General features: G+C 44.2%; 2 protein-coding genes across 2 annotated transcripts in view; both read left to right on the plus strand.

Annotated features, from left to right (window-relative positions):
• Positions 1–4188, plus strand: part of LOC108363135 (cytoplasmic dynein 2 heavy chain 1-like) — a 67975-nt gene extending 63787 nt beyond the window's left edge. Inside the window, exon 17 of the mRNA XM_017616404.1 lies at positions 4117–4188. Within this exon, the coding sequence (XP_017471893.1) occupies positions 4117–4188 (72 nt within the window). The remainder of the gene's footprint in view (positions 1–4116) is intronic.
• Positions 3983–6209, plus strand: LOC108363136 (cytoplasmic dynein 2 heavy chain 1-like; the record flags this gene model as incomplete). Its single annotated transcript, XM_017616405.1, has 3 exons — positions 3983–5410; positions 5487–5705; positions 5766–6209. Coding segments are annotated over exons 1-3 (1791 nt in total), but the record flags the coding sequence as incomplete, so codon positions are not given.
• Between the last annotated feature and the right edge of the window lie 3163 nt (positions 6210–9372).

Raw genomic sequence — 9372 nt, forward strand, 5'->3', positions numbered from 1 at the left:
GGTCTAATTTATATACAAATCTTGGTATTTTAGTGATGTAAATGCACATGTAATAAACGATCTGTACGTATACATCTGTGGTCATAAGCAATAACCGCCTAAGTCGAATTAAGAAAGAATTCCCACGACAGCCGGTTCTACGTACCGGAATGACTCGGGTTTTACCCGACCAAGGGCTGTTGTTTCGGCGATCTAACCCAGTTTAGGTCGGCGAAATCCATCAAACGTTGCTCTATTCTAGGGCTACATCTGCTCCGTACCCTTCTGCTCAGGGCTGGCATTGAGTCCAACCTAGGGCCAGAAACTTACACCTGCTGCGTGTGCCAGAGACGACTGCACACAAACTCCACCACGGTCAGGTGCAATGCCTGTGATGGGTGGAGTCACCTCCGCAACTGCTCGGGCCTACGTACGCACCGGCAATGGACCACGTCGTTAGTGGCCCCATGCTGTGCGAACCGGACCGCCTCCACGGCAAACCACCACCCGCCCGTGCAGCACACAACCAACACACCCATACCCCAACACAACACAATAATAGAGACACACACAAACACAATAGCACCCACACACCGCCGCCGGCAACTCCTAGTCCCTCCAACAATCTGCTCGGTTTGTCCGTCCAGAATATACCGTAATGTGACATCAGTCAAGTGCAACTCCTGCCTTGGCTGGTGCCACTTTAGGGCATGCTCAGGACTTCGCACCACGCGTGATTGGACGAGTGACTATGTGGGCCCCTGCTGTGCTGCCCTGTCGCATACCTCCCCCGCGACGCCGCCAACCACCACCACAAGGCAGCACCCCCTTTTGCAGCACGTACAGCAGGGAGCCGGTAGGCAACAAAACTCCTTAACACCACACATAACAATCGGTCTGCCAAGGCACACAAAGGTGCTACAATTTAACTGTAACGAACTCCAGAGCAAGATCGATGAGATAACCGTCTTTATGGGAAGGCATGGAATATTAATAGCTGCGGTCCAAGAGACGAAGTTGCACGGCAATTCAACCTTGTTGAATTGCGCCGGATACAAGGTGCACCGTCGAGATCGCGAGCGAGACAATGGTGGAGGTTAGCGTTCATCACGCATCACACCCTGCAGTATATTATTAAAGCAGACATCGACCGCATGGATACCATCCTAGAATGTCAGGGTATTGCTATCCGGTCAGGCGAAGTTGAGCTAGAAATATTTAACGTATACATACCGTCTGTCAACAGCTGCCTGGCAGGATATCACCCTGAAATAGGTGCGCTACTCAGAGGTGAAAACCGTATGGGAGTTGGCGGCTTTAACGCGCACCACGATGTTTGGCACTCAAGCCTGTCAAATGATCGTAGGGGAATACATCTGGCTGAGCAGATAGACGATTCGACATTCTGCACAATGAACGACGACGCACCCACCAGGATTATGGGCAGCTGCTACAGTTCGCCAGATCTAACAATTGTCAGCGCTGGTCTGATCACCAGCGTATCATGGCGACCTATGCTGACCCTAGCATCAGACCATCTGCCCATAGTAATCTTGACTGATAAACCTGCCGACTTTGCTTCCGCGGATCACCGGATCTATGTCAACTTTTCCAAAGCTGACTGGAAAGGCTTCGCGGATGCTACTGAAAGCGCCTTCACTGCACTACCCATACCAACCGACGTCCACATAGGTGAACGTAGATTCCGCAGGGTTGTCACTGCTGCTGCAGCTCGCTTCATCCCAGCAGGATGTATTAAGGATCCACGTCCGAACTTTCCTGCGGAAGCGGCAGTTCTAGCCGATGAGCGTGTCAGCCTTCGTCAACCGATCCCGGAAATCCCCGTATCAGGGATCTCAATTCGGAGATTCGGCAACTTGTGAACGTACATAAGCGGAAGAAATGGGAAGAGCATTTGAAGACCTGCAACTTCGCCTCTGGTGTGAGTAAGCTTTGGTCAACCGTGAGGTCGTTGGTCAACCCGACGAAGCGTGACGACAGAGTCGAAATAGACTTTGGTGACCACGCTTCGTTGGACCCGGAGCGATGCGCGAGCTATTTTAGCCGGCAGTTTATTCTGCATCCTCCGGTGGATAAAGCCAAACGTCGAGTGACCAGAAGGCTGCACAAAATGCCAAAACCCATTGCGCCTCTTGTTTTCACTAGCGGTGAGGTAAGGGTAGCCATCGGGAAGGCGAAAGCCATTGGACCCGACGGAATATGCATGTTGATGCTGAAAAATTTTGGTCCTGCGGGAGTAGCGTACCTAATGGAGGACCTCCACTCGTCCACTCTCGTCATTCCAGACATATGGAAGATGGGGAGAGTGGTCCCACTGCTCAAACCGGGGAAACCAACCAACAAAGGAGTCTTTTCGCCCGATAACCCTCTTTTCCCCGGTAGCGAAGACACTAAAGGCCTTGCTACTCCCGTATTTCACGAACCACCTGACACCAGCGAAGCATCAGCATGGGTTCCATAATGTGCATAGCACAACAACAGCACTTAACGCTATAAACACTCAGATAACTCGTGGCCTTAACCGAAACCGCCCCTGTGAGAGAACTATTCTAGTACCTGGCCAAGGCGTTCGACACTGTCAGTCATTCAACGCTGCTAGAAGACATAGAGGACTCCTCTCTCCCACAGGGACTCAAACGGTGGTCGGCGAATTACCCGAGTGGTCGACATTCGTCAGCAATTTTCAGAGACAAAACGAGCAAGCCATGTAAAATTAAACAGGGGGTACCACAGGGTGGTGTCCTGTCCCCACTACTGTTTAATTATTACATCTCTAACCTTCCTCAACCACCAGAGGGTATCAATATTGTCTCTTATGCTGACGATTGTTCGATCATGGCGTCTGAGAATGGAATTGATGACTTGTTCTCGAAAGTAAACGGTTATCTCGCCGAACTTTCTCGCTTCTTCAATGCAAGGAGCCTTCCCCTATCCAATGCGTAATCCTCGGACACCCTATTCACCACCTGGACGAAGGAGGTCAGACTGCAACTGGGTATTGACGTTGATGGCGTAACAATACCGACGTGAATAACCCGAAAATTCTCGGAGTTACCATCGAAAGTCTGCTCTCCTTCTCGGCGCATACAACCGCAATTGCCAATAAAGTACTGAGCCGCAACAATGTCCTCAAGCCGCTGGCCGGCAGCACTTGGGGCAAAGATAAAGAAACATTGTTGGCAACATACAAGGCAATTGGCCGGCCGGTTCTAAACTATGCAGCGCCCGTGTGGTCGCCTGGGACTAGCGGGACGCAGTGGATGAAGCTACAGACCTGCCAAAACACGACACTACGAACAGCGACCGGATGCCTCCTGATGACGCCTCAACACCACCTACACGACGAGGCCCAGATGCTCCCAGTCAAGGAGCATAACATAATGCTCTGCAAGCATTTCCTTTTGGGGACCCAGACGTGGCCATCCCAGCAAACAGCTGCTTACAGAAGAGCCCTCGCCAAGGCACGTCAGGAGGCATCTCTACGAACTGACGGACGAAGTCCAGAGATTCATTAAACAACCTCGGGACCCGTCAGCCTACCAACCCTGAGCGGCATTCACAGGGAATCAGTCTTGAGTTATGTAGACTCCCGCCCTGTGAATGCCGTTCTGGGCACACAACCACCGGACGTGGACGGGACAGAACTTTGTCTGCATCGGGAGACCCGCACCACAATAGTCGAACTTCGCTCTGGCTATTGCAGCAGGCTACACTCATACCTGAGCAGAATTAATGAGGATGTGCCCACCCAATGCCCGGCATGTGGAGGGTCGCCACATGACTCTCGGCACCTCTTCACATGCCCTGAAAACCCCACCCAGCTGGCGCCCCTGTCCTTATGGACAGAACCTGTGGAAGTCGCACACTTCCTGGGCCTCCCCTTAGCTGAAACAAACGACAACGTTGACGGATGAACCGACCCGAGCGGGGCTTGGTAACCGCTACAACAACAACAACTTAAGAAAGAATTGAGTTATATATGCTATCGTATTCTGCAACTACTATTCCATGTGTATGTGAAATTCCCATCTAGCCAACTAGGCTTATTAAAGTTACAGATGAACATAACGGTTAACATTACAATCCAAATGTTTAAAACGTTTTTCTTGAATTCAGGTGTTTCGACTAAGGCGGTCATTGGTTATTGCCACCGACATATGCTTATGTGCACGATTTAATTTAACTTAGTTCGAAGTAATTTCTTTAGAATTTTCATAACAATTTCTTTGCAGGTAATATCAAATCACCTTTTCATCGCGTACTCATAGCGCAAATATTTCGTATGGATTTTGCCTACATGCAGCTACGTCGGGCAGCTTCAGAAATTCTGGGCATATCTCCAGACTCTGTCGTTCAGCCTACGGTGGAGCAACTTGCCGACGAAAACAATGAAAACAAACCTATTCTCGTGATTACACAACCAGAAAATGATCCAGGTACCGAAATAAAAAGTGTCGCAGCTAAGAAAATCGGTCTCGAAAAATACACGGAGCTTTCCGTAGGTCGCGGAATGGAATGCCGTGCTTTAAATGCCATACGTCAAGCAGCTGAAGTAGGCAAATGGATTTGCATTAAAAATGTTCATCTCATTCCCGATTGGTTACCAGTGCTTGACCGAGAATTGGAAGTTTTGCAGAAACGCGATGGTTTCCGCCTTTGGCTCATTTGTGAATCAACGCGTAGGTTCAGCGAAACGATTATGTACAAGTTTGTGAAGATTTTATATGAATCTCCAAGTGGTATTAAATACAAAGTTCGTCGTATGTTGCAAAACTTTACGTTAAGTGAATTTCGTGGAATATCTAGGGAGGCGAAGCTAGTCAAAATACGTTTTGTGGTTTTTATTCTTACCGCGGTGCTGCAGGAACGTCGCAAATACATACCACAAGGTTGGTCTAAATATTATGAGTTTGGAGAAGCTGATTTAAAAGCCGCAATGGAAGTGATACATTGGCTAGACTCCATGATATCTGCCGGACGTTGCGATTGGTTCATTATGCAAAGGTTATGTGAAAATGTTGCTTTCGGTGGACGTATCAACAACACCCGTGACTTGCAAGTGCTGCAACGGTATTTAGAAGAGTTTTGTTCTGCTGATGTAATGAACAATTATTGGAGTCCATTGAATACCAAAATGATTGTCCACACAAGTGCACAAGTGCTGGATTATTTAAGCACGATTGCGAAATTCCCAGACGCGGAGGGTCCAGAAGTATTTCAGTTGTCGAATCACACGAATGTAAGCCGTGAAATTGAGCAATCAAAAAAAATTATTAGGGATCTACGCAGAGCTTATTATAAAACAGATAACGCGGAAGAAACAGCTGGCCCTGATCAGGAAAAGAATGAATTGGCTCAGTTAGAGAAACAAATTAAACCGGTGTTAGCACTTTGGCGCAAGTTGGCTGGTGTAAGACTTAGTGAATTACTTCACTGTGTACAATCAAATTTTTGTTATTTATGTTTCAATTATCCTTTCGCCCTAGAAATGTACCGTGCAACGAACCGCCGATGAAATGCGGGAATCTACGCAAGCAGACTCGCCTTGGCAATTATTCGTTATTAGTGAGTTGAAAATAGCGGTTAGGTGTTTCCAGGAAGTGCACCAAACACTCTCGTTGATACACAATTGGTTCAAGTCATTTTCTAGTAGCACAAATTCAGATATAGACATAAACTTGTTGCGAGTTTTGGCTGAAAATCAGGTAAATCAAATTATTTGTGTTCATATAGTATATATCTCTTATGCAGCTTAATGTTTGCAGGTTCCTGTTTCATGGTTACGCTGTTGGAGCGGTCCGTCATCAACTGTTGATTACATACGGGCAATTATTGTGCGTGTGCAGGCCGCCGAACTGCGCTATCGTTTGGAACTACATTTAGATTTTGGACACACAATAGACCTCAGATCCGTTTTCCATGTCGAAAGATTACTTTCCAGTCTCAAACTTACAAATTCACAACAGTTGGAAACATCTTCCAAAGGGCTCAAGCTGGCGGCCTACGCGGTGAATGGCAATGAGCAAAACAGTGGTCAATCAAATGTCTCGGTTATTACAGTGGCACCACTGAAGGTAAATGTTAATAATGCGACACCTCGTCGTTTTATGCATTTGTATATTTTGCTTATAGTAAACAAATACAACTCACTCCACCGAGTAAACGACCTCTCTGAACGCATCTCTGACGAACGGGGTTTTAGTTGCAAAGTAAAATTTAATAGTTTGTTTAGCTCTTACCTTTCCCATTTTGGCCATAAAATGATACTCCACTGTTGATAACAACTTATTATCTCAGTTGGCCGAGTAACAATTTTCGTTGCCTAGGCTTTTTGCCTTAAAATTAAAATTTTCCAGAATTTTTGTTGGTCTCCCGGTCAGGGTTTGTTTTTGATTGGCAGTTCGGCATAGAGCTGGAAAACTATCGATGGCACCATCGATTGTATCGATGGGTTGCCATCTATTGCCACTATCGACAACATCGATAGGGAACAAATGACAATACTACCAAATCTCGAAATAAAAAAAAAAAAAATTGGATCGATAGAGACCATTGAGGTGAACATAACGGTATATTTATTTTTTTTGGGAAACAACAACTACAACAATTATTAAAGGTCAAAGTTCAAATTAAGCATTTTCTCAAATTAATATTTCTCGAAAACCTCTTCAAGGAATTGGACAATTTTGATGTCATTTGATAGAGAATTTAATTCTCTTTAATTTGATATACATATTTATACATATACCTTTTTATAGTTTTCACGAAAATGGAATTAATGTGGAAAAAAGGTATACAGGGTTTTTGTGTATAAACACCTTTCTCCGTAGGCGGCCTTCGGCCGCACTTATGGGTTATAACTCTCACAAAGTAGAATTCTCTTTCTGTGTTGCGAAGAAAAGGCGCTGAACACCTTTTGCAGAGTACACCTTTCTGCGTAGGCGGCCTTCGGCCGCACTTATGGATTATAACCCTCACAAAGTAGAATTCTCTTTCTGTGTTGTGAAGAAAAGGCGCTGAACACCTTTTGCAAAGAACACCTTTCTGCGTAAGCGCTAAATAAATATGTATACAAATTAAAGAGAATTAAATTCTCTATCAAATGATATCAAAATTGTCCAATTCCTTGAAGAGGTTTTCGAGAAATATTAAATTGAGAAAATGCTTAATTTGAACTTTGACCTTTAATAATTGTTGTAGTTGTTGTTTCCCAAAAAAAAAAAATACATCGTTACACTCACCTCAATGATCTCTATCGATCCCCGTATGAATTTTTTTAATTCGAGATTTGGTAGTATTGTGCATTTATGCCATTTCTTCTCTACTTGCACTAGTCTATCATTCTAATTTGAAATTTATTGGCAAAAAGGCTTTTTCGTTTAGATACACTTGTGCGTGTGGAAGTATGTAAATAAAGCGAAATAGTTCATATAAACGGGCAACTCTAAACTTAATTATCCATTATGGTGCAAAACTTCAACTAGCGAAACTATCGAGTGTGAACACGTTCGATAGTTTCCCGTTCTAATTAGGCATATTGTTATACCATTTTCCCACACCATCCTGAATTAAACGGCGTTTCGACGCCAACCGAATCACGCGGTTCGCTATCTCAATTATGAACTGCGAATCAACCTGTTTACACGTCACATTCGTGATCACTTTGCATTTCTGTTTCTTGTTCTTTGCTTTTGTTTAATGATTAATGTGCTGTTTATTGTGCATTTCAACGGTGGAGAAAAAATTTGCAGTGGTAAATTAGCTAAATCAATAGTTTTAACGACTCTAGCTATTTTTTCAATGTTTGTGCTGGTGGGGAATTGTGTGGTCTATGTGTTTTGACAGCCGTTATCGATAAAAATTAGAAAATACAACGATTTGTTCTTGATTCGCATGTTGATTGGATCTGAAACACCTACGAATGAAGTGATTCGCTCTCCAAAATTTGTATGGCGAATTACGTGATTCGGTTCGCAATTGGGGCGCCAAATACCGATGGGATAGCGAATTACGATTGGGATAGCGAATAACTTGACGTGGAAACATCGTTTTAATTCGATTTGACAGTTCTCTGTCTGGGCTTTGTGTTTTTTCGGGTGGGGTTTAGTAGCACTCACAACTATTTCGGGCTATTCCGTCCAAAAGGGGTTGCCCGATCCAAAAAAAATTTCACACACTTGTAGTCAAGGGTCTACGCATTATTTTAACACTCACTTTTGTAAATTTTGGTCGCTAATTTATTTACAAATTGGGTTTGAAATATGGCCTTTTTTGTAAACTTCGGAAATTAGCGTACATTTATCACCCCTATTCTTCTTAAAGCAGCCGCTTCACCAATATATTTTTGTATTCCCCTTCACTTTACACTTTACTCGATTAGTTATAACTTGCTTTACGACTTTAATATTAACCAATTAATCACAATTCATTAAATAAAAACACCTTCAAATCACGCGTCTGACTTTGGTTGAGAGACAAAAGAAGATAGGATATAACCCAGTAAGCATTAAAAATATACATAGATGTTCTCTGCAAAAGGTGTCCAGCTCCTTTTCTTCGCAAAACAGAAAGGAGAATCCTACCGCCCCTGTGTTATAATCCCTAAGTGCGGCCGAAGGCCGCCTACGCAGAAAGGTGTTCTCTGCAAAAGGTGTTCAGCCCCTCTTCTTTGGCAACACAGAAAGCAGAATTCTACTGCATGAGGGTTATAATCCCTAAGTGCGGCCAAAGGCCGCCTACGCAGAAAGGTGTTCTCTGCAAAGGGGTTCAGCCCCCCTTCTTTGGCAACACAGAAAGGATAATTCTACTGCCTGAGGGTTATATTCCCTAAGTGCGGCCGACGGGCACCTACGCAGAAAGGTGTTCTCTGCAAAAGGTGTTCAGCCCCTCTTCTTTGGCAACACAGAAAGCAGAATTCTACTGCATGAGGGTTATAATACCTAAGTGCGGCCGAAGGCCGCCTACGTAGAAAGGAATTCTACGCAAAAATACATTTTATAAAAACTTGTTTTTTCTATTTTTAATTAACTTTCTTATTCTTTATAACCCCTCCCCCTCCGCCACCACCCCAAAAACGATGTGAGCGCTACTCAACATTTCCCTTTTTTCTTCGCTACAAAATTTATGCAAAATGTAAGTTATTGCTAAAAATTTATAAGTTTCCGTATTAAATTGGTGATGTAAACGTGTATAAACTTTTCTTTTCGTACTCAGAAAAAACGCAAGTTTTGATTTGTGAGCTAGTTTTGATAAATTCCCGATAAAAATTAGGGACAGCACCGATTTGTTCGTAATTCGCATGGTAATTGGATCTGAATTACCAACAAATGAGGTAATTCACTCTCAAAATTTAGTAGGGCGAATTACGTAATT

This window comes from Rhagoletis zephyria, unplaced genomic scaffold (genome assembly GCF_001687245.7).
Source record: "Rhagoletis zephyria isolate East Lansing unplaced genomic scaffold, Rhagoletis_zephyria_1.1 Rzeph_scaffold_01197, whole genome shotgun sequence".
NCBI lineage: Eukaryota > Metazoa > Arthropoda > Insecta > Diptera > Tephritidae > Rhagoletis > Rhagoletis zephyria.